The 25,273-nt window shown below is 39.3% G+C and overlaps 1 protein-coding gene across 4 annotated transcripts in view; it reads right to left on the bottom strand.

Annotated features, from left to right (window-relative positions):
• Positions 1 to 748: 748 nt before the first annotated feature.
• WDR70 (WD repeat domain 70) overlaps positions 749 to 25,273 on the bottom strand; it is a 295,418-nt gene continuing 270,893 nt past the window's right edge. For all 4 annotated transcript variants that reach the window (XM_045862134.2, XM_064596782.1, XM_064596784.1 and 1 more), the window contains 3 exons: positions 23,282 to 23,398; positions 20,424 to 20,586; positions 749 to 933 (listed from right to left, as the gene is read on the bottom strand). In XM_045862134.2, the coding sequence (XP_045718090.1) occupies positions 846 to 933; positions 20,424 to 20,586; positions 23,282 to 23,398 (368 nt within the window). In that variant the 3' untranslated portion in view covers positions 749 to 845. The remainder of the gene's footprint in view (positions 934 to 20,423; positions 20,587 to 23,281; positions 23,399 to 25,273) is intronic.

The following is a 25,273-nucleotide window of genomic DNA, read 5'->3' on the forward strand; positions in this document are numbered from 1 at the left end:
AGAACAATGTTTTAATGTCTTCTAATTATAGGTACAAAACATTTCCATATTTTTCCAATTTAACAGTGATAAAAATCCGGCAAAGTAGGTATCATTAGCTCTATTTTAAAATAGGAAATGGTATATATTCATTACACGCCAGGTACTATACCAAACGCTATCCAAGGAATATCTCATCTAATCCTGTAACAAACCTATGAGGGTGGTGCTATCATCATCTGAGGCTAGAAGACAGAAGTTTAATAACTCCCAAGGTGACCTAGACAGTAAAGAGCAGGGCCAAGGTTTGAACCCACATGGGTCTGACTTCAAAGCCTGCTTCCTAAATCCTAAACACTGTATTCTGCTCTTTAAGGATAATCAGATACATGTTCTTCTTTCCTAGTACGGCAATGCTTTTAAAGCCTGAGCTCAGCCTAATTATTTATAATCATGTAAACAATTATTGTGAAATTATACAGAAATATGAAACTTTTTGATGTCTACTTCCATATTATGCTCCTAGAATTGCTCAAGACACATGTCCATTTCAATGTACATTTCCCTCCCTCAACGTTATAAGAATCTGTACAAGACCAATTAATTGTTGAATAAAGTTCCTAAACTACTTGGTAATAGGCTAAGAATCTGTTTCTTATTTATTTATAATACAGATTCATAGTTGTAGTTAAGAAAATAGAAGCACAATTTTAGTGAAGGGTAGCTACCAATCTTTTGAAAGGTTCAATAATGCAAACTACAAAAGGTGTTCATAAAAATGTATTTTTTATTTCATTTAAAAAACAAAACAAAACAACTGTCCAATATCACTCCCCCTCATGCAAACAGCTCTCATGTGAGAGTCTTCAAATTTTACGCTTTTTCCATTCTGGCTCATTCTTTGCTTCCTCATCATCAGATTCAACTTGGGCAAACATGGTTTTGGGTTGAGTCCTAAAAGAAAGTTAATGAAAAGAGGAAAAATTTAGTCAGCAAGTGTTTATTAGATTAGACTTTGCTACTTTCATCAAGTGGAAGCACATCTGGGGATCAACTACATCTCAATTATTAAATATCATTAAACTTCTGGCAAAGAAAAGGATAACAGAAATTTAATTTTGTTCATCAAAAGAGCCAAAGATTCTCTTAAAGATTTCCCTCTGTGGCAGACTGTATGCTGTCCTTTTCTTAAATAAAATGAAAATACATCAAATTCAGTAAAATCTTGTATATTCATAACCATCCTCTAGTTCAAACTCAGGCTAATTAGGACTGTTTGGGAGTCCAAATTATAGTCACCACGCAAGAACACACATGATCTTTATTTACAGCTCTCTGCATTGTTCCTAGAATTAAGTAGTCCAAATACATGTGATTATGGTGCACATGAACAGGAGAATTTGAGGTAATTGCTTTCTTATTTAATGAGTCTAAAATGATAGATAACATACAGAGTAACTTGAGCCCTGCCAGCAAAAATAAAACAACAAAACAAACAGATGGGACATTCTCTCCACTCCAAAACCCAGTTCAGTGCACGGAAATGTCAAGCATTTTAGGATGCATCACTGACTACCATTGTTGTAATATTGGCACATGGTGCCTCAAAAGCGATCTTTGCGTTAGGATGTTCTGGGCTTTGTAAACATACCTGGTTCAATGACTTTTCTTTTTACACCATTCACACAGAAAATAATTTCAAGAATATGTGAAATGGTTATAATTTATGCTCCTTTTGGTTATGCTACTGCTGATTCCCTTTTAAAAACAGCTCTATCACATTACAAGGAAATATTTTTTGAAAGCTTTCTTATTTTTTTGGTTTCAGGAGAATTTAGTAATTCATCACTTACATATAACACTCAGTGCTCATCACAAGTGTGCTCCTTAATGCCCATCACCCATTTAGCCCATCCCCCCACCCCCCTCCATTAACCCTCAGTTTGTTCTCTATCGTTAGGAGTCTCTTATGGTTTGCCCTCTCCTTTTTTTTCCTTTCTCATAGGTTCATCTGTTTTGTTTCTTAAATTCCACATATGAGTGAAATCATATGGTATCTGTCTTTCTCTGACTGACTTAGGTCACTTAGCGTAATACTCTCTAGCTCCATCCACGTCATTGCAAATGGCAAGATTTCATTCTTTCTGATGGCTGAGTAATATTCCATTATATATATATATATACCACATCTTCTTTATCCATTCATCAATTGATGGACATTTGGGCTCTTTCCATAGTTTGGCTATTATTGATAATGCTGCTATGAGCATTAGGGTGCATGTGTCCCTTCGAATCTGTATTTTTGTATCCTTTGAGTAAATACCTAGTAGTGCAATTGCTGGATTGTAGGGTAGTTCTGTTTTTAACTTTTTAAGGAACCTCCTCCATTACTGTTTTCCAGAGTGGCTGCACACATTACGAAGAAATATTAAAGCCCTATATCTAAAGATATATTTTAACTCACATCTTCATCTTGAATTCAATTCATTATATCAAGGTAATTCCAGAATGTTAAAATAATGACAACAACCATTCCTTTTCTTTGACAAGTGAAAACAGGGTTAAAACCTTATGTTACTTGTTGCTGTCTCTTTATTATCCTGGGAAGAAGTATAAACCATCCACATTCACCCTGATGGTGCTCTGATGCAAGCCATGTACTGGAATTCCTCATGCATAGGTTAGTCAAAACTCCTGTCTCTCTAGTGATCCACACACCTACCTGCAGCCCATGGTGTCCCCATACACAATCCAGTCAGTTGAAATTCTTGTCACTTCAAGACACTGTTATGACATCTACGAACAGGTCATAGCTCTAACATTTCCAAAAACAGCTGCAGATTTTCATAGGTCATGAGTTGCTGAGTTACTAGAAAGCACCCCCGCTCCTCTTCCCCCAACCCCAGCTCTCTAACATGCAACAGTAGGGCAACTGGTGCTCATTACATATTTCATCTTCTGGCAAATATGTGGACTGCTGAGGTATGGACAAACCAATATGGGAACAATGTGGTTTAAAAATCCTTTGAATTAGATGTTTAATTTCTAAAGAGAAAAAAATAACATGGTCTTGTAACCATATCTGGCAATGCATCCTAAGACACCAGCTCGAATTGTGGATCACTACATCAAAAAACCAAAAAAAAAAAAAAAACAACCCTAATGATATATTGTATGGTGACTAACATAATAAAATTAAATTAAAAAAAAAAAAAGACACCAGCTCATCGATGTTAGTTGCAATGAGACTTAAGTACTAAGAAATTTTAATGGTGTTTTTTTGGAAATAAAAAAAGAAATTAAATGACAGATCACAGGAAGAACAGAATCTACAGTTTAAAAAGGTTATTTCATTTAAGTAATTGCTCTCATATTGTACCTACTTCCCAAAAGTATTTTTTGCAAGTTGGTGGCTAACTGGAAGGGCACAGAATGAATGGAACTATTTCACAGAGGGCAGAAAGGGAGTAATGATTGTGAGGAGGCATGGGGAATGTTTTGGGGGGGATGGAAATGTTCCATCATCTTGACTGAAGTGATTACCTGGGTGTATACATTTGTCAAGACTTGAAATGGGTGCATTTTGCATTTTATTATACATAAATTATACCTCAATAAAATGGACTTGTAAAGAAAATCAAAACGAATAAGGAGAAGGGTAAACATAATAATACAACACTCAATTTCCTAGTAGTCAAGACAAAGACAAAGGAAATGTATTAGTTTTCAAAGGAGATAACTCTTCCCCCCAGCCCTAAACTCAGAAAAATTCACTGAGTAAACTTTTACATCAGAATCACTTAGACTGTCAGGCTGAATTACCAGATCACAACAGTTTCTTTTGTCTCTCCAGGTATCTTAACTTAGGGGATACGAATTTGTTTGGAAGGTAGAATGGTCTCTTTGAGGAACTCCACGAAATTTAGTATTTTAAATTTCAGTTTTTGAACTAATAACAATATTACCAGTAAAATAACCATATTATGTATATGCAACATGAAATCATGACAGTTAGCTTTCAGACAGCCAGGCTCTCCTTCCCCCAAGGAGAAGCTAGTGTCCAAATTTTCCCAGCAGTGCTGTTTACCACTTTGTCTTTCATTTTATTGGCCAGGTAGGGAATACCTGAGTGTAAGAAGTAGGCTCCTTTCAAAAAATGGTGCTGGCAAAATTGTACCAAAAGCAGTAAATAAAACTGGACCCTTACCTTATACCATATGCAAAAATTAACTCAAAATGGATGAAAGACCTAAACCTAGAGCAAAAACTGTAAAAATACCATGGAAAAGCTTTACGACATTGGATATGGCAATGATTTCTTTGGTAAGACACCAAAAGCATAAGCACATAAAAACCCCAGATAAATTGAACTACATCAAATTTAAAACCTGTGTATCAGTGGATACAATCAACAGACTGAAAAGGCAACCTATGAAAAGGGAGAAAATATTTGCTAATCATATATTTTGTAAGGGATTAATACCTAGAATATATAAAGAACTCCTACAACTCAACAATAACAACAAAAACAACAACAACAAAAAAACCCCAAACAACCATTTAAAAACAGGGCAAAGGACTTCAATAGATATTTCTCCAAAGAAGACAGCAAAAGACTAACAAGCACATAAAAAGATGCTCAATATTGCTAAGCATTAAGGAAATGCAGATCAAAACCACAATGAGATAACATGTCACACCCACCAGGATGGCTACTATCAAACAACAAACAAACAAACAAAACCCAAACAAAATACCAAGTATTGGCCAGGATGTGGGGAAACTGGAACCCTTGAGCAGTGATGGTAGGAATGTAAAATGGTGCAGCCTCTATGGAAAACAACACAGTAGTTCCTCAAAAAATTAAAAATAAAATTACCATGTGATCTAGCAATTCCACTTCAGGAAGTATGCCCAAAAGAACTGAAAGTGGGGTCTTAAAGAAATATTTGTACACCCATGTTCAATGCAACATTACTTAGAATAGTCAGAAGGTGGAAGCAACCTAAGTATTGTGGATAGAAGAACAGATAAACAAAATGTGGTGATACGTACAATGAAATATTATTCAGCCTTAAAAAGGAAAGAAATTCTGGCAAATGCTACATAGATGAACCTTAAGGACATTATGCTAAGTGAAATAGGCCAGTCACAAAAAGACATATATTGTGTCATTCCACTTATATACAGTACCAAGAGAGTCATACCCATGAGAACAGAAAGCAGAATGGTGGTTGCCAGGGACTAGATAGAGGAGGAAAGGAAAAGCTCTTGTTTAGTGAGTATAGAGTTTTAGTTTGGCAAGATGAGAAGAGTTCTGAAGATTGGCTGCACAACAAAGTGAATGTACTTAACAGGACTGAAATGTACACTTAAAAATGGTTAAGAGGGTAAATTTTAGGTTATGTATATTTTACCAACATTAAAAAAAATTTTTTTTTATTAAAAAAAGAAGAACCAGACTCTTGGACTTGGGAATAAGGAATAATGAACCTGCTACTAGAATAAATAGGAGGCACCCTGGAGAAGGCCTTAGCCTCCAATCTGGGGCCCTGCATAGAGCAGCGCTTCTCAAACCATCTGTGGTGCAAGGCCAGGCTTTGTTTTCTAATTTCCAATCCCTTGCAGACAAATACTGTATTTCTAGAAAAATTAAAAGACTGCAAAGTGCAAATCCAAATTTTAATTAGATTCCAAAAATGTATCAAATTGCTCTACAATTTCCTGCATGCTTACTCTCAGTTCCTACACTTCCCTCATGAGCACCGGTTGGTAGAGCGCACTGAACAGCACCTGTGGGAACACCTTCCCTCCCAGCTGGGGAAAGAAAGAAGTAAAGCAGGGCTCTGAAACCAGGCTGTGGAGTAAGAGTCTGTCTTCTTAACATCAACTTTGACACCTGACGAGCCTCCTTTAACTGTAGGAAAGTACTTCTCACCTTGGAAGAAGCCGGCCCTAGATGATGCCACTGAAGACTGGGTGAAAGAATGGGGTTCGAGGCCGTACTCTCACAGGCCCACCCCTGAAAGAGCAGTCTTTAATCCCTGGGAGTGAGGCATGAGCAGGTAAAGGGAGATGTAGCCCACAGAGAGAAGTTTCCCGTGTTCCAATCCATCCTGCCCCCAATACCAACGTTCTCACGGCACCATCCAGAGCCTTCCATAAGAGCTATATGTGGTTTGCTGAATAAAGACCAGGTTCCTCCAAAAAGGGCATTTGACTTGCGTACACTGAACATCTCTGTCTAGTCTAGAGAATGCCAGCGTTTTACAGAAGCAAAGTGAGAGAATTACAGCTTTAAATCTTGCAGCTATTCTTTCTTTTCAGCAACTGTTATTTTTAAATGTATTTCCAGCAGTTATTCTTTTGAAACAATTTGGAAACTCATATATGAGAAAGATCCCCCCCCCCAAAAAATTAAATTCAGATTATCTAGGGCATTTAAAATGGATTTCTTCAGTCACTGCTTTTTAAGACAATGAGAAACAGAGATGATTAGGCAGAGTTAGGACTAGAACCAAAAGATTTCTTCCCTGGGGGATGGCCTTATTTGCCCTTGACATAGATAACTACTATAAAAATAAATCAACAATGCCAAGCAGGAGTAAAATGACACATGCAAAAAAAAAAAAAAAAAGTGCTAATGGATTTGAAAACACTTAAAAGTTAGTCCAGAAGTCCCTGCTTTTAAAACCAATAGGAAACCAACAAATAAACAACAACAAAATACTCCAAGTCTCTATTAACATTGTCACCGGCCACAAAAGTGGATTCCTTTCTGGGCTGCTTGAAGAAACAGAATTTGCACACTGATTGTAACACAGACTTTGTTGGGTGCTTCCATAAGGAAGAGAAAAACAAACCAAACCAAATGGACACTGAACACACGGAAATAACTGAACTTAGGAAATAACACATATAAATAAAAAATGAGCAAGAGATCTATTTCACCACCTTGAGAAAAAAGTATTTCCCTTTCTGACCCATTCCCATCTATTTAATCAGTTCCTCCAGGATTCTATACCTGCTTTCTCAAGTGACAGGAAGTTGCCAACTCAAACTGCCAGCCTCATGGAAGATTTATGTCAGTTGCCCAAAACAAAGCCTATAAAGAGACTGACCTGAAGGAAAACGAGGTAAGGGGAACATTCCATTCAGCCAAGGGTATAATCACCGCGGTTGCTCAACAGGTCAGTAGGGACACGGTAAACCTCACTGAGGACCAAAAGAGTAACCCACCTTATTGAAATCAGCTTTATCCAACTATCTAATTTACTCGTTTATGGCCCACACTGACCTATTTTTCTAAGTGTTAACTGAAAACTTAAACTTACAGAAGGCTGGTTGTGAAACGTGTTTTCCAGTTTGATTAACTCACTTGGTGAATAGTAAACATTTTTCACTTGACTATATATGTCAACTTGTTTACTAGAATTACCAAGAAAAGAACAGATTACATATCAACATAGTTATTGTTATGAACCATTAAATAATCAGAGAAGGGCCGAAAGGTTTTTTGTTTCATTTTGTTTTAGCTTCAGTAAACTCTGCATTTGCTAATAGTTAATATTTCATGAAGCAAAGATAAAAGTTTAAGCAAATGTCTTTCTCAAATCTATCAATTCTATTTAGATGATACTACTTGCTGAATAATTTTCCCCTTGGGACATTTTTTAAACTGAATTCTCAGACGTATTTGTACAAAGCGAGTCTTTCCCAGCAACTGTGTTAATGGAAAAATGTCAGAAGCCCAACAAAAACTGAGTCCCACCTTCAGTGTTTCCATCCAGAGGAATTTTATGTAGAATAGTCAGTAATGAATAAAGATTCCCCCTGCAATATTGTATGAGGACATTTCTGGGGTGCACTGTTTGTGCGACAGATTCAAACTGTCAGCAGGGCTGTCTTCTCTCTTCTGACTAAGCTCTAACCTAGGCCTTCTACACTCCCTTCCTAGTGCTCAGGCCACAGAACAATCTCAGAATGTTTTCAGCTGCAATGGAAAGTGCACAGGTCACATTCTTTTTAATTATGGATATTCTTCTGATATGATTCATTCAAAAAGCAAAAAGCCAGTTCCAGGGTCACAGAATGAGTATGAGGAGAAATCACTTGTAATATTCAATCATCAGTATGTGAATATAAACCACAAGCTTTTTTGGCTCAGGGCCCATTGTTTATTATGAAGGAAAACCTCAAAGCCAAAGTCAATTATAGCCATGACCTGACAATCTGACACACTTGTTAACCCTGTTAGAATGAATGTGGTCCAGATGAACTGTGACCCAGTCATCACAATTGCAGAATTATTAAGATTAAATAAAGGGCTTGACCAAAAGATTCCATTTGAAATGGGCCCTTCTTTCTGGTGAAGAGCTAATCAAAGATAGTTTTTTTTTTTAAATATTAGGGATGAATAGGAAGATGAGATGCAACATGATGTTTCTAGATAAAGAATGTTCTAGGGGCGCCTGGGTGGCTCAGTCGTTAAGCGTCTGCCTTCGGCTCGGGTCATGATCCCAGGGTCCTGGGATCGAGCCCCGCATCGGGCTCCCTGCTCGGCGGGAAGCCTGCTTCTCCCTCTCCCTCTCCCCCTGCTTGTGTTCCGTCTCTCACTGTGTCTCTCTCTGTCAAATAAATAAATAAAAAATCTAAAAAAAAAAAAAAAAAGAATGTTCTATTTTCTTCAAAAAATGAACACATAATATTTTGGAAAATAGATAAACATATCTCGGACTCATTAAAGAGGGCACACTAACTCATAATGCCGGGTGTGTGAGTTCAAAGCCTGGGTGAGGGCAGAAAAGGGGACAAACATGAAACCTGTGGAAATGGGAAACAAAAAGAGAAAGAGAAAAGGAAGACAAAAAGAACCCTCTAAAATCACACCATTCCCTGCCTTATCACCAAATGGCTAAACAAGTTAGAAGGATAAAATCTTGGAGAGCACACAGGCCTGCGGCCGCCCAGCCCCACAAGCCGGCGTTCCCGTGAGCGTAGCCCCGCTCTCTCCACACATTCACACACCGGAAACAGCCTCCGGCCAGGTCAACACAGCGCCCGCGGAACGACACCCCGGAACTTCCGGTTCTCAGTCTAGCGCTCGGCTCTGCCGTGCTGGCTCACACGGTAGTCTTTTCAGCTTCACGAGTACTTCAATTTTTTAAAAAACTGCCACCGGCTGCTTTGTGATGAGAAGCAGTACACTGTCGTCGTCAAGAGCAGAAGCCTGACTCCGAAGCCAGACTGCCTGCATTCAAATCCCAATTCTGCCGCCTGCTACCTGCGTGGCTTTAGTCAAGTTACAAGCCTCAACTTCCTCATCTGTAAAATGGGGACAATAATACCGCTTCCTTCACAGGGCTGTTGTGAAGATTAAATGAATATATATATATAAAGTTCTTAAACAAGGCTGGCACAGTGTAAGTATAATAAAAGTGTCATTATTATTATTATTATTATTATACCCTTTGCTTTGGCTATCACGTATTCCTCACTTCATATAAAAAGTATGTTTTCAAAAAGTTGTATGTAGCATAATACACTTGGTAAAATAATTTCTATATTAAATACAACACATCACCTTATTATTAAAAAAATACTGGGGGAAATTATTTGTTATGTAAATAATCTGTTTCTTCAGCATAATCTATTCTGTACATTTTAATTTTCTAGGGGTAAATCATTTGTGGTTTATTTGTGGTTTACTTTAGTGCACAAAATAATCACCTGGGAAACTTCTTAAGTTGCAGATTTCCAGCTCCAAGCTCACAGAATCTCAGTTGGTCTGAGGTGCAGTCCAGAAATCTGCATTTTTAACCCCCTACTCCCACCCTGGATTCTGACACGAGGCAGTCCACAGAACCACTCTGAGAAATGCTGGCCTCTACACAGGAATATGGTGGACAGGGACGATCAGTCACCTAAATATAACTCAGGAAAAAAATTAACATGTTCCTCTGCGGGCTTCTGTCTCTTCTTGGCAAAAATAATATACAAACCTTTACTCATTCAAAGAATGACCTCTTTAAATACTGCCTACTAATTCAACATGACTTTAAATGGATCCTTTATAGATGGGAATGATATTTTAACACACACACATATATCCAAGCATCCTGTATCTGACAAGACACGCACACTGAAAACTAAATCGATGGAACCAGCAATAATGGCAGCTTATCTGGCAAGAAAAGTGACCATGGCTGACAGAGCTGTCAGGCTGGCAGGCTGCTGGCCAGGGGCCAGGCTCCCACACACGTCCATCTCTGTCTGATGTGTAAGCTAATAGCATTCTGGACCTATATCCTGCCCACTCTCCAGCCAGCTCCTCTTCCCTCCCTCCACAGCCACTTCTTTTAACAAGAAACTGTAATTCAATCTGACCATGTGTGGCTGAACAAGAGGCCTCCGTGATCCTGCTGTGTTTTAAAACTTCCATGGCTATTACACTGCTAGTGCCAGGAATGAAACTCGAGTCCTCAATCGGCACAGGTAAAGTGTTCAAAGACTCTCCGTTAGCATCACTGGAGAACAAAGGTGAGTATATGTCATGTGCAAGCAGGGAGATTTATGTAATGTCTAATCGGGCTTTTCTGTGAGAAAGTGAGATACAGTAAATCTTCATTTCATCACTGACACAAGTCAATTGCAGTGAAGAAAAACAACCAGACACACATTCTCAATTACAGTGACCTTTACGAAAAGATCCTTTTAAATATTAGCTTCCCTTCGAAGACTTTGCCACTTGGCAGTAAACAGTATACTCTAGCAGGTGAACGCAGGAGAAATAGCACTGCAATCCTGGCTAACAAATCACATGCCACAGCCAGTGCCATGAACTTAGTTAGTATGCAATAAATGGAAGGTGACAAAGTTGGGTGGAAGGAAGGAGATGGGAGGAAAAAGCAGCAGCAGGGCATATATTCACAGAGAGCGCAGTCCTCTGAAAAGCTCACTGAATGAGGGACAGAGAGAGCGAGGTACAGTGCTAGCTGCACTCACTGTCGACCGAAAGCTTCAGTCTCCTCGCATGCAGGGTAAAAGACATGACATTACCTGTTCTCCCCGTTCGGCAGAGCTGATACTTAAGCTAGCACATTATTCAACTGTAAATACAACTAAATTGCCTATAATGCAGGAAAAGACCTTTTGTTAATGCTCACCGAAAAAAAAAGAACTTCCGCTTCAAGTAATTCTATTTAAAGAAAGCTGAAAATCTGGATGAATGAATCCCCAGGAAATATTAATTACTGAGCACACTCAGGAGAGTTGGAAAATCCTAACAGAGTATTTACCATGAGGGGATGGAAAACAGAGAAATTAAGAAATCACTATTTACCCTCTCCTCCACAAAAGCACCAGGTTCTGACTGTTTCACAGGTGAATTCTAGCAAATCTTTACAAAGTAGATAGATTTAATGGTATTCAAAACAGTATGAGAGTATATATAGAAAAGCATACAAAATTTTTCTGAAGCCAGTCTGACACAGGACAAAGAATAAACCATAACCATGTGAGGGTCATACCAAAGATGCAAGGATAATTCAATATGAGGAAATCCAATAATATACTTCATCATATTCACTGATCAAAGTAGAAAAGTCATATGATCACTTTCACAGAAATACAATAAATGAATCCAATAAAATTCAGCATCTATTTCAGATGAACATACCTCTGGTCTTTGTATGGTGTTTTATTTGCATGGGATGCTCTTCCCTTTGATATCGACATGGCTCACTCCTTCATTTCATTCAAGTCAAAAATCACAAAGCAGAGGTTTTACCCCAATCATCGTATCTAAAAAATAGTAACCTTTTCTTCCCCCAGTTACTCTACATCCACCCATCCCCATTTTAGTTTTATTCTTTGCACTAGCTATCATCTAAAATTTAGGGACTTACTTATTGCCTGTCTCTGCCAACTTGAATATAAGCTCCATAAAAACTACTATATCCCCATAATCTAGAACAGTACCTGACCTATAGTAGGTGTTCAATAAATTGTTATTGAAAAAATAGGAGAGAAAGATATGGATTCATCCTTAACATCTTGTATGTATGAGTTTTCCAAAATCATGCTTTATGGAGAAATATCATTAAATTGAACAATATGAAATTGCCGATATTTGACTTTTTTTCACCTACGAAAAGGGCAATTACCTGATTTAACCTAATGGAGTCACTCCTTTAAAGTTCAAATTAAGAAAAAGATGTCTGCTATCATGAAATTATTTAATATTGTTCTGGCAGTATTAGTCAATACAATTAGATAACTAGTACAGAAATTGGGCAACATCTACCCATGATAAAAACCTTCAACAAAGTGGGGTTAGAGGGAACATACCTCAGCATTTTAATGGCCATATATGAAAAACCCACAGCTAACATCACATTCAGTGGTGAAAACTGAGAGCTTTCTCTCTAAGATCAGGAATAAGAAAAGGATGTCTACTCTTGCCACTTTTATTCAACACAGTACTAGAAGTCCTAGCCATAATAAGACAAGAAAAAGAAATGAGGCATCCATAATGGCAAAGAAGTTAAACCATCACCATTGGCAGATGACATGATACTATACATAAAAAAATCCTAAAGACCCCAACAAAAAACTACTAGAAATAATAAATGAACTCAGTAAAGTTGTAGTATACAAAATTAATACCCAGAAATCATTAGTGTTTCTACACACTAATAATAAAGTAGCAGAAAGAGAAATTAAGAAAACAATACCACTTATGATTGCACCAAAAAGAATCTTAGAAATAGGGGCGCCTGGGTGGCTCAGTCGTTAAGCGCCTGCCTTCGGCTCAGGTCATGATTCCAGGGTCCTGGGATCGAGCCCCACATCGGGCTCCCTGCTCAGCAGGAAGCCTGTTTCTCCCTCTCCCACTCCCCCTGCTTGTGTTCCCTCTCTAGCTGTCTCTTTGTCAAATAAATAAATAAAATCTTTAAAAAAAAAAAAAAAGAATCTTAGAAATAAGCTTTACCAAAGAGGTGAAAGACTGTACTCCAAAAACTATAAAACACTGATGAAAGAAACTGAAGACACAAACAAATGGAAAGATATTCCATGCTCATGGATTGGAAGAACAAACATTATTAAAATGTCCATATTACCCAAAGCAATTCAGTGCAATCCCTATCAAAATACCAACAACATTTTTCACAAATCTAGAACAAATAATCTTAAAATTTGTATGGAACCACAAAAGACCCTGAATTTCCAAAGCAATCCCAAGAAAAAAGAACAAAACTGGAGGTATCACAATACCAGATTTTAAGACATACTACAAAGCTGTATTAATCAAAACAATATGTTACTGGCACAAAAAAGACACATAGTTTAAATAGAACAGAATAGAGAGCCCAGAAATAAACCCACACTTTAATGCTTAAACAATCTATGACAAGGGAGGCAAGAATATGCAACGGGGAAAAGACAGTGTCTTCAATAAATGGTGCTAAAAAAAACTGGACAGTTACATGCAAAAAAGGAAAACTGGACCCCTTTATCACACCATACACACAAAAAACCCTCAAAATGGATTAAAGATCTAAATGTGAGACCTGAAACCACAAAAATTCTAAAAGAGAATACGGGCAGTAATTTCTCTGACATCGGCTGTAACAACATTTTTCTAGATGTGTCTCCTGAGGCAAGGGAAACAAAAACAAAAATAAATAAGTAGGACTACATCAAAATAAAAAGCTTCTGCACAGCAAAGGAAATCATCAACAAAACTAAATGACAAGCTACTGAATAGAAGATATTTGCAAATGACATATCTAAGAAGGGGTTAATATTAAAAATATATAAAGAGCTTATGCAATTCAACACCAAACGCCTCCCCCAACAATCTGATTAAAAAATGGGCAGAGGACCCAAATAGACATTTTTCCAAAGAAGACATACAGATGGCCAACAGACTAATCATCAGGGAAATGCAACTCAAAACCACAATGAGATATCACCTCACGCTAGTCAGAATGACTAAAATCAAACACACAAGAAACAACAAGTATTGGCATGGATGTAGAGAAAAGAAAACCTCCTACACTATTGGTGGGAATGTGAACTGGTGCAGCCACTGTGAAAAACAGTATGGAGGGTCCTCAAAAAATTAAAAATAGAAATGCCATGTGATCCAATAATTCCACTACTGGGTAATTTACCCAAAGAAAACAAAAACACTAATTTGAAAAGATTATATGCACCCCTATGTTTATTGCAGCATTAATTACAATAGCCAAGATATGAGGCAATCTAAATGTCTATCAATAGAAAAATGAATAAGAAAGATGTGAGATATACATACACATAGTGAAATATTACACAGCCATAAAAAGGGGTAAGTTCATGGCATATGAGACAACATGGATGGACCTGGATGGTATTATGCTAAGTGAACTAAGTTAGTCAGAGAAAGACAAGTACTGTAGGATTGCACTCACCAGTGGAATCTAAAAAAACCCCAAAAACAACAACAACAAAACCCTACAATGAATAAACAAATAAAAAACAGAATCAGACCTATAAATACAGAGAACAAATTGATGGTTGCCACAAGGGAGGGGAGTGGGGTTTGGGCAAAATGGGTGAAGGGGAGTGGAAGACACAGGCTTCCAGTTATGGAATGAATATGTCACCAGAATAAAAGGCACAGCATGAGGATATAGTCAATGATATTGTAACAGTGATGTAACAGGACTGAGGGGCGCTACACTGGTGGTGAGCACAGCATAATGTATAAACTTGCCAAATCACTAAGTTGCACACCTGAAAGTAATGTAACATTGTTTGTCCTCTAAACTCAAATAAAAATTTTTTTTAATTAGAATAAAAGTAAATTAAAATAATTAGAAAGGATGAGGTAAACTTATCATTATTTGCATATGATATAATTTTATGCCTGGAAACTACAAGCAAACTGAGTAAAGAATTATTGAAACAGCAGGAAAACAGGGTAAACAGCTGTATATAAAACGACTGCCTATATACACATTAATAATACACATATATGTGGCCACACAGCATTTCCATATACACAGGAGTTATAAATTCAGCAGAAGAAAAGATTCTATCAATGGCACAGAAAGATAAAATAACTAGAAACAAAATTAAAAGAAAATGTGGAAGATCTATATAAAGAACACTTAAAAATACTACTGAGAGATAAAGAGATGTGCCTGAATAGAAAGACGTACCCTTCTCTTGGTTTAAAAGAACCAGTATTGTAAAACTCAATCTAAGTTAATATATACATTAACTCAATTCCAATACAAGTATCACCAAGAATTTGGGGGGGGGGGTGTTACTACATAGCTTCAAGTCATGGAAACCTGAAAAATAGAAAAGTTTTACTAAGAAGAAGAATGAGAACAGGCAGCCCTACAACAATGAAAACAGTCTGATACTGCTCCTTGAATAGACCAAATAATAGAGCACAACAGAGAGCCCATAAATGGGTTTAAATTCATATGGAAGTGCAGTGTGTGTAATGATGTGATTTCAATTCAATGAGGAAAACTAGATTATCCAATTAAAAAGTGTTATAGCAACTGGTTAACCAAGAGGAAAAAATTAAATTGGAGCTCTACTGTGGTAGCTGAAATATCTACCTTAAATCCCTAGAAGCTGAGAATATGACCTTATTTTGGAAAAAAGGTCTTTGCAGATGTGACTAAGGATTTTAAGATGAGGAGATAATCCTAGATTATCTTGGGTGGGCCCCAAATGACATCATGGGTATCCCAGAGGAGACCAACAAAAACCACGAGGCAAAGCGGGGACTGAGAAGAGCCTGAGGCAACGTGACTCCAAGCCAAGCTAGCAGGCAACCTCTGAAGTTAGCAGAGGCCTGGAACAGATTTCCCCTAGAGCCTCTGTATGGAGTGTGGCTCCCCGTGACACCTTGATTTCGGACTTCTGGACTCTAGAACTGTGAGAGAATTCATTTCTGTTTTTCAGGCCACCATGTTTGTGGTAATTTGTTCCAGTGGCCACAGGAAACGAATACGCCTTTCTCACTCCCTTCACTAAAATAATTTCAGGTGAATAAAAGATTTAACTCTAAAAGAAAAAGATATTAATGGAAAGATGGGAGAATCTGAAGAATTATCTTGAATGCAGTGGCCTTCCTAACTAAACCAAAACCCAAGAAAGAAAAAATTCCTAAATCTGATTACATTAAAATACATTTGATAGCAAACTGCTCCTAATAGGTTTGTGTGTGTTTACATGCAAAGTAAATTACTGAAGTATTTCCATAAACACTGAAATAATACTGCTGATTATTGAGTGATATTAACAATATATAATTTATAGGAAGGTGTCAAAGACCATACTTACCACTGAAGAAAACGAGACACTGAGAAGATAACTTTTAGGACCTACTGGATAGTAAGTCCTTGCTAGAACCCAGGCCAGGAAGCTGGCCTTAGAACTTCTAGGCTATTGTTCTAATTTCTAACAACTAATTATTTTGATGAAGGATCTAACTTTAACATCATATGTGATTTTCATGCCTGAGATTATAAGGACTACATGCACAGTGAAAAAAATCCAGCAGCACTAATGGGCAGACTACAGAACTTCGAAGGCCCCTTTCACCTCACGCCCCTCCACCCCGCACCCCTCCCCGCTCCTTTGTTCTCCTACCTAAAAGATACCCACCACCCACATTTCTTGTATTTCCTCCCAGAGGGAGTCTGTGTATAAACGATCAGATATATGTGTAGGTACATCCACTGTGTAAAAACACAGGTATACAGACAGCATGTTTTGCAAGCTGGTTTCTGTTTTTGCTTGTTGGTCAGTTTTCTACTTAAGGAAACTGGGACACATCCATCCCTATACATGTAGCTCATTCTTTGTATTTTCTTGTTATCTTTAATTATATGGATGTGTTATACTTTTCTAAAACAATACCCCATTGAAGGACATTTATATTGTTTTCAATCTTTTGCTTTCATAAACAATACTGAACTTGGGGCGCCTGGGTGGCTCAGTCGTTAAGCGTCTGCCTTCGGCTCAGGTCATGATCCCCAGGTCCTTGGATCGAGCCCCACATCGGGCTCCCTGCTCGGCGGGAAGCCTGCTTCTCCCTCTCCCACTCCCCCTGCTTGTGTTCCTGCTCTCCCTATCTCTCTCTCTCTCTGTTAAATAAATAAATAAAATCTAAAAAAACAAAACAAAACAAAACAATATTGAACTTATTATCTTTGGACATACATATTTTCCTACATGTGCAAAACTTCTGGAAATAGAATTGCCAAGTCAAAGGGTATTTGCATTTTAAATTTGTAGAGATAGTGCCAAATTTATCCAAATGATGCTCACTATGTTTAGCAAATTTTAAAACATGGCTCTGTTTCTTCTTCTTTCCTCAGCTAATTTTTTTGTATGTTTCTAAACAAGTTTCTTTAAGTATAAAAAACCCCTAATAGTAATAGAAAATAATGACTCCATTAAAAACAGAAGTGTCAACAGAGGCATAATCTATAAGCTTATCTGACTGCCAATGATGTGTTGACATACATTAGTTCATACACACACAAATTCTATACAAAAGAAGGCTAAATGCATACTAGTTAGCTGGCCAGCCTTGATATGACCCTCTTAGCTGTTGTAATACTATCCAACTAATTGTTCAGAGATGTTCCATCTGTACCGATTGGTTATTAGTACACACTGTGAACAACCACCACTGACATTACGGAGCCAAGTCTGTTCTGCTACATGGACCGCAGAGATGCAGCACTCCCCACCAGAGGCCCGCAAATCTCTTTAGTATTTTTGCGTGGGGTGCTTTCACTCACAACTGCAGCAGCTATCTCTCTTTGTCAGAGGGCTGTCAGCAGGTTGCTAAAGCCCTAGAAAGCTGGAAGTACCTTGGAATGTCTCCCCCAACCCTACCTCTAGCCATTAGCAAGGATCAATAGATCCTGGAGTATAAGTACTCCAGTTACCATGCCTCTGCCCAGGGTCTCCAGGGTTACCCTGTAGACTGAGCCAAAGTGGACCTCCCTCAAACTTTGCTTGATACACCCTTATTTGGCTTCATTACACTTCTCTACTCCCCTACTGGATTTCTCTATGGATGCTTCCTAACAGGCATCCTAATAATAAAGCATCCTAATAATAAAGCTTCCTAAAAGACCTTTATATGAATCTTTTTCTCAGGATCTACTTCTAAGGAACCAAGCTAAAACAGTGTGTTTTTCTTTTATGCAAAGTAGCTCATAATGATTAGCAGATAGAAAACTGATACTGGGGGGCGCCTGGGTGTCTCAGTTGGTTAAGCGTCTGCCTTCAGCTCAGGTCATGATCCCAGGGTCCTGAGATCGAGCCCCGCATTGGGCTCTCTGCTTGGTGGGAAGCCTGCTTCTCCCTCTCCCACTCCCTCTGCTTGTGTTCCCTCTCTCGCTGTCTCTCTCTGTCAAAAAATAAAATCTTTAAAAAAAAAAGAACTGATACTGGTATAACATGTCCATTGAGTTGGCTCATAAGTGATTTTTTTTCCAGCATGTTAATGTTCTGAAAAGTGATCAGGGTCCAGCTTTCTCATAATTGAAAACTTTAATAATATATGAAGACATCAAGAAAAAACCCGAATATACCTCCAATGATACAAAAATACATACACACGAGTTTATTTACTGTAGCACTGTCAGAAATTGCAAAATACTGGAACAACCTAAATATCCACTCATAGGAGAGTGGTTGAACAAACTATGATATATCCACAGAGTGGACTACTATGCAACAGTGAAAAAGAACGAGAAGGAGCTCTATGACCTGATGTAGAATGATTTCTAGGGCATAATCCTAGGTGAAAAAAAGCAAAGCTAGAAAGGGTATATTATGCTATCCTTCATGTAAAGGAGAGGGTAGAACAAAATACTCACAAATCTGTTCATTTGTGCAAGAGACCTACAGGAGAGGTAAACCAGAAACTAAAGAGATAGGCTACCTATGAGGGTGAGTGGGGAAGGGACCGAGAGAAGCGGGACATGGAAATGAGGGAGCAGGGAGGAAGAACAAGTCTTTTTTAAGGCCCTGACTCCTAGCACTAGAGTAGTATCTCGCACACCCTACACATACCTCCAAAATAAATAGAACATAGGGGAAACCCAAAAAAGGAATGCACACTAACAAATGACCCTAACTGCATTTCAAATGGATTACATAACCACCCTAACAGAAGTGGAGAAGAAAATACCTCATCCAAGTAACTGTGAAAAACAGTCTCTTCACCACATACTGTAAGGCTAAAAGGACAAAAACAAAAAACAAATCAAAATAAAAACAACAACAACAAAAAAAACAAACAAAACCTACAAAAATGCAATTAGGGAAATCCTAGTTAGGGAAAATGTTTCTCACAGGTGTATGGGTAGGCAATTCTGAAACTACTTTATATGTATACTAGAAGTGAATAAATAAGTAAATATACTGTCAGTAATGAGAGCTGGGTTTTTCATTATTGGAAAAAGAAGTTAAAAATACAGGAAGGAGGAAGGTAAAATGAAACCAGGGGTATAGTATTGAAATCAGAGGCATCAGTATAAACTCATAGTTTTTAAAATGTAAATACAGAGATATATGTATGTGTGTGTGTATGTATACATGTACATATGTGTATGTGTAATGAAGCATGGGTTAGTATACATATATATATTTCTAAGTTCTGTCAGCTAGGAAGACCTAAAGGAGGATCTAGAAGCAATGATATTTCAGTAGCTACAGGCTCGTCTAGCGTCACTGTCTTGGTTTCTAAACATTGTTCTCAAACAAAAGAAACCCAGGCGCCTTAAGAAGTAATTGATTCCAGGACGAGGGGAAGAAAAACAAAGATGACTCTGGCACATCTTATGGTATCAGAAAGTAAGGAAGTGCTAAAAAAAAAAAAAAAAAAAATCTATAACACTACCCTTCTCAGTGTAACTGTACCTGCTTTAGAGGCTTTGAGAGCCACTACATGTTCATTCATGTTGAGCTATTTGAGGGAATCCGAGCAGGTGGGCTCTTCTCTGCCTATGTACCTGTTACTTACATATATAGCTCTGTAAATGCAAAGCAGTCCTTAATGACAGACCTACAAACTGCTCCTCCTCATCTGCTTTGAGCCCTCCTCAACTAACATAAGGCATACGGGTAGTGCTCTTCCTTCTTTTCATCAGAGGTAGAATGGGCTTCACATAATGGGTTTACACTAGGCCATAACTGATGGAATTGACCTACTTTAAAGATTCACCATTTTAGAGTCCTAAGGTTCGGGACTATGCCTAGGTTCAGGACTACGAGTACTTGGCTTATTTTTCATGCTCAAGAATAAAACAAGAAATGGAGAGTTAAAACCTCAAAGTAGCTGTTGTTATATTCTTTCTAATTCATTAAACATAATTTTTTTTTTCTATTTTAAAAGGCTGCTTCCTTACTTAGAATATGCTGGAGAAACCCAATATGGGTTGTCTTCAGCTGCTTTAGCATGCCGCAGAATGGCTTCCCGGGGATTGCTGTCATCAGTTTTGTCCAAAGCAATGTTCTTCACAATGTATGACGACAGAGTGCCCCCGTGGGTTCCAACCCGGCCACCACGACCTGTTTCCAAGGAAAAAACACAGCTCAGAACTGGAATGAGCGTGACAATAGAGAAGCATACCCTGTACTTATCTGAAAAGGCTGAGAATCCCTCAGTGCTGGCTCCAAGGTGGCAGGTGAAATGAGTAACAGAGTGAGGCCAGAGCGTCAGGTTTCCCCGATTTTTATCATTCCCTATGGACTCAAGGTGTTGCGCGCTCCGGGGCTTCTGCAGATCTTGGCTTGAGGCACACAAATCTCAAGACTACTTCAGTGTCATCCCTTCAGCTTCCATTTATGATCATCACAACCAAAGCAGGAAATCAACAAACCTTAACTTCCCTATTAACATCTTTTTTAAGAGATTTTGCTTATTTATTTGACAGAGAGAGACACAGCGAGAGCGGGAACACAAGCAGGGGCAGTGGGAGAGGCAGGCTCCCCCCTGAGCAGGGAGCTCGATGCGGGGCTCGATCCCAGGACCCAGGCATCACGACCTGAGCCAAGGCAGACGCTCAACAACTGAGCCACCCAGGCGCCCCTCCCCGTAACATTTTTAAATAAAGAGGTTTTTTGATAGGTCTTAGCTATTTAATCTACACAGTGACACCAATGCAAGGAGGAATCACAAACACTTTACCATGTTTAGGCCTTGAAGAGATCCCTCAAGCATGAACATTTGAAATTCAACTAATAAAAATAACCAATACTGGGGCACCTGGGTGGCTCAGCCAGTCAAGCGGCTGACTCTTGATTTCGGCTCAGGTCGTGATCTCGGGATTCTGGGGTGAAGCACTGAGGCAGGCCCCCAGATCAGTAGGGAGAGTCTGCCTCAGGATTCTCTCCCTCTGCCCCTCCCCGCCACTTGCACGCGTGTGCATGCTCTTTTTCTATCTCAAATAAATAAATAAATCTTAAAAAAAATTAACCTGTATTTATTAGATGCCTATTTTAGCTTTAAGCAAACATATCTTAGGGCTTGCCATCTTCCAAGTACCTTGTAGGAGAAAAAACAAACGAGTTGAATAGACTGATTCACATTATTTTATGATACTGGAACTGCTCTAGTAGACAGAAAGCTCCGTAAGGGCAGGGATTTACAACCTGCTGGATCCCCAACAGCTAGTCTGGTGCCTGGTACTCAAAAATGTATGACTTTTTTTTAAAGATCTTATTAATTGTCAGAGAGAGAGAGAGAGACCACAGCAGGGGTGAGGCAGAGGGAGAGGGAGAAGCAGGCCTCCCGCTGAGCAGGGAGCCCTATGCGGGGCTCGATCCCAGCACCCTGGAATCATGACCTGAGCCAAAGGCAGATGCTTAACTGACTAAGCCACCCAGGCACCCCCAAAATTTATGACTTTTTAGGAAGACTTAAAAAAAACCCCACACACGAAGAGCCAAATTGTGCTATAAGATTAATTCTATAAATCAAGATAAAAGGAGACTAAATAAGGCAGGAAATAATTAATTGTGAAAGAATTTGTGTGGCCAGTAACTATTATAGTACTTAGAGAAGGGAGAGAGCTCTTTAGGCTGAGGTGGCTGGGGAGCTCTTTAGGAAGAGATGGATCCAATTTGAGAAAGCTCTGAAGGCAGAGGTCATTTTCAGAATGAGCAGAATGGTTTCAGAACCAAAGTACAGAAAAAGGACGATTCAGTGGGCCTTTGCAGGCAGGAGTGAAATGACAGTTGTATCAGATCAGAGGAAGAGAGAAGTGAGGTGGGATGCTCTAAAGTGGGTTAGAGTCAGACTGCAGAGAATGATTCTCTGGAAATGCAAATGGACAGTGGGGAGCTTATAAGATTTGGGGGCAGTAGCAATATGAAAGCCAGAGGAGCTGGAAATAAAAGCTGTGTAGAAGATGGACAGAGGCAGTGTGGGAAGGAAAGAGAGTGACTTGAGACAAGGTGCCTAGTTAGAAGGGCTTTTGAATAATCCAGGTAAGAATATTATTTAGGAACTTTGAGTTAGAATGGTGGCAGAGAAAATGTAAAAAAAAAAAAAGTTAAGATAGATATGTGAAATGTTTTCAAGGCTGAAGGGGCAGGCCAAACAGATGTAAGCCCAGAACTGAGGTTCAGGATGAATGAATGAGTCAAAAGCTCCAGGCTTAGGAGCCTAGGAAAATGGAAACCACACAAGTGATAACTAGTAAAATGGGATTCCAGTTACTTTAGGTGTTGTATGAGGGCCAATGCTGCCTCGCTTTCTTCTGGGGGTACCTACTTTCTTTCTTTCTTTTGGTGGTTGGGGTGGGGGGGTACCTACTTTCTTAAAAACGCTAAGGACTTTTATTCATCCTCTAGGGGAAACCTAATGTGAAACCTAATCCAGCCTGGATTCTGGTCAAAGTACCCAAATGTTGTATATGAAGCCAGTATTGAGAGCAGCGGCTTTAACACTGGGTTCCAGGAGCCCTAGAGTTCCACCAAGATCACCTAAAAGGGCTCAAGTTAGAGACCGAGCAGAAAGGGGTCCAGGCTTCCTCTCTAGGTTAACACAGCAGCTCCATTTGTATCAGTTTTAGGCACCTGGATTCTGCATCCTTTAAGCAAAAACTTCTGATACTAAAAAGAACGTTTGAAAACCACCATGTAAAATCTCTCTGGAGACAAAGCAGCAACCAGGAGCAAAGGATCTTCCCAATTCTCTACCAGTGACCGCACCCCCCCACCACCCCCTTTGCAGGTCACAAGCTGGAGAGATCACAGTCACCTGGGCCTGCCACAGGAGGTTCGGGTTTATGCGACTTCAAGGGATCCAGTCTGTCCTTCTCCAGCTGCTTCCTTGTACTCCGTTGGCGGGGCTCACGGAACATAGGCAAGGCATGAGCTACGAGAAGTCACATTTGAAAAATTTTATTTTAATAATAACCCTTCCACCCAAAAACATAGCTGAAGCATGACTAAGTAGAAGATGAAATGGAAGTCATAATGGCAGCCTTCATCTAATAATAAAAGACAGTCTTACTGTAACCGATTAGCCAATTTTGTTTGAGACCAAGATTCATTGTTCACCTCCCCTGCAACTAATGGCGCTCAGGAAACACTGTCAAATACTGTCACGGAAACACTGGTGAGGATCCCCATCACACGGACCATGGGTAGCAGTTAAACTTAATTTCTGTGGTTTTGAAATGAAACACTCAGTGGGACTGCTCCTTCTTTTTTTTCTTACAGGACCCAAATGTGAATGATGCAGCTTGCTTGTCAGCCCTGAAGTCTCCTCGGACACCTCACAAACACTGGAATCACTTCACACGTTTCTGAAATGTGACCACCGCTCAGGAGGAGTTGACAACACTGAGTACCCGGAAGGGAGGAACACTTCTCCCACTGAAACTGGGATAAAGTTTGCCCTGAGTGCAGGGGGGTGCCTGAATCTCCTGGCATGGTGACTTGATGGGGACTTTTCCCTACTTCTATATGGTGGACAAAACAAAAGGATAAGAATCAGAGTAGTATTTGTCCAATTGCTATTGGCTGTTCACTCAATGTCAGAATTAACTTTTATAATATAAAACAGTATATGAATGTAAAAAGGAAACAGTGATATTCTGCAGGAGAGCAAGAAGGTGACTGGGGAAAAAAATTAAATAATGATATTTTTCTTGACCAAAAACTGTATCAGAATAATTTCTTTGGATCCTATTTAAAAGAGAAAACCTTTTCCCAGGGGAGTAGGGGAGCGAAGGAAACAGATTAAGAGGGGTTCAAAGGGAATTTATAATATGAATGACAGAAATGTCTAAAATACCTCAAAAACCCTTCCAGTATCCCCCTCCCCCTAGCACCAGCTGGGCCAGGACCATCTCACTCACCAGTTAAACTCGCCTGCCTTGAGTCAGGGGAGCTGAGAAACACAGCCACCCGTCACTCTGTTGGGCAACACGACACAACAGTATTTTTAGGAGGGGGAAAAATAGCTTTTCACTTCAAACGACTGGAGGAATTTAAGTAGGCCGCATGTAATTACATGAGCTAGACTGATTGTGACACCGACTTTAACACTTCTACTCTTGCAAAAAGTGTCACGGGATCTCCTTACCGATCATAAGCTCCAGGGCACTTGGTCTTAGAGGAGACCCACCACCAGGGAGAAAAACCCAGCAGTACAGCGCCCCCTGGGCTTTAGACCGAGACCCTGGTAACGTCCACAGGACATCTGCTCATCACAACTGCTACTGCATCCAAGATGTCCTTCCTAGCCACTGCCTGTGAGAGGTCTGAGGCCCTGGCTCTGGGCAACACAAATCTGCCAGGCTGACAAGGTTGTGTGACAAACCCAAGAGAAGCTGCTTAGTCTGGTAAGATTTCTGGTACCCCAGGTAGTTCATTTTGTATCTAAATGTCTCTGGATCTGTTGTCACAGAGTCCCAGAGGGGGCTGAAGGAGACCTTTCACCTAGTCTCCTCCCTCTCCTGATAAAGTTCAGTTGTTCAACATCACACTGCAAGTCATTGGTAGAACTGGACAAATCCAGGTCTCCTGATTCCAAGACCAGCACTCATCGTTGTTTATTCTTAGAACAGACTGTTATTCTTTAAAAGGCTGCTATGGAGTAATGCATTAGGCTCAAACAGGCTTTTCCCTTTTGGGTTGAAAGTTACATGAAATTACCCTGTCTCTGTGATGAGTCACAGAAGCTAAAGCAGTTAGCTGTTACATGACTTGCAGTCCTGTCCACATGGTATTTTGTAGTATATGC

This window comes from Mirounga angustirostris, unplaced genomic scaffold, assembly GCF_029215605.1.
Source record: "Mirounga angustirostris isolate CCGP_5_RB_7025 unplaced genomic scaffold, mMirAng1.0.hap1 SCAF_7, whole genome shotgun sequence".
NCBI classification, from domain to species: Eukaryota; Metazoa; Chordata; class Mammalia; order Carnivora; family Phocidae; genus Mirounga; species Mirounga angustirostris.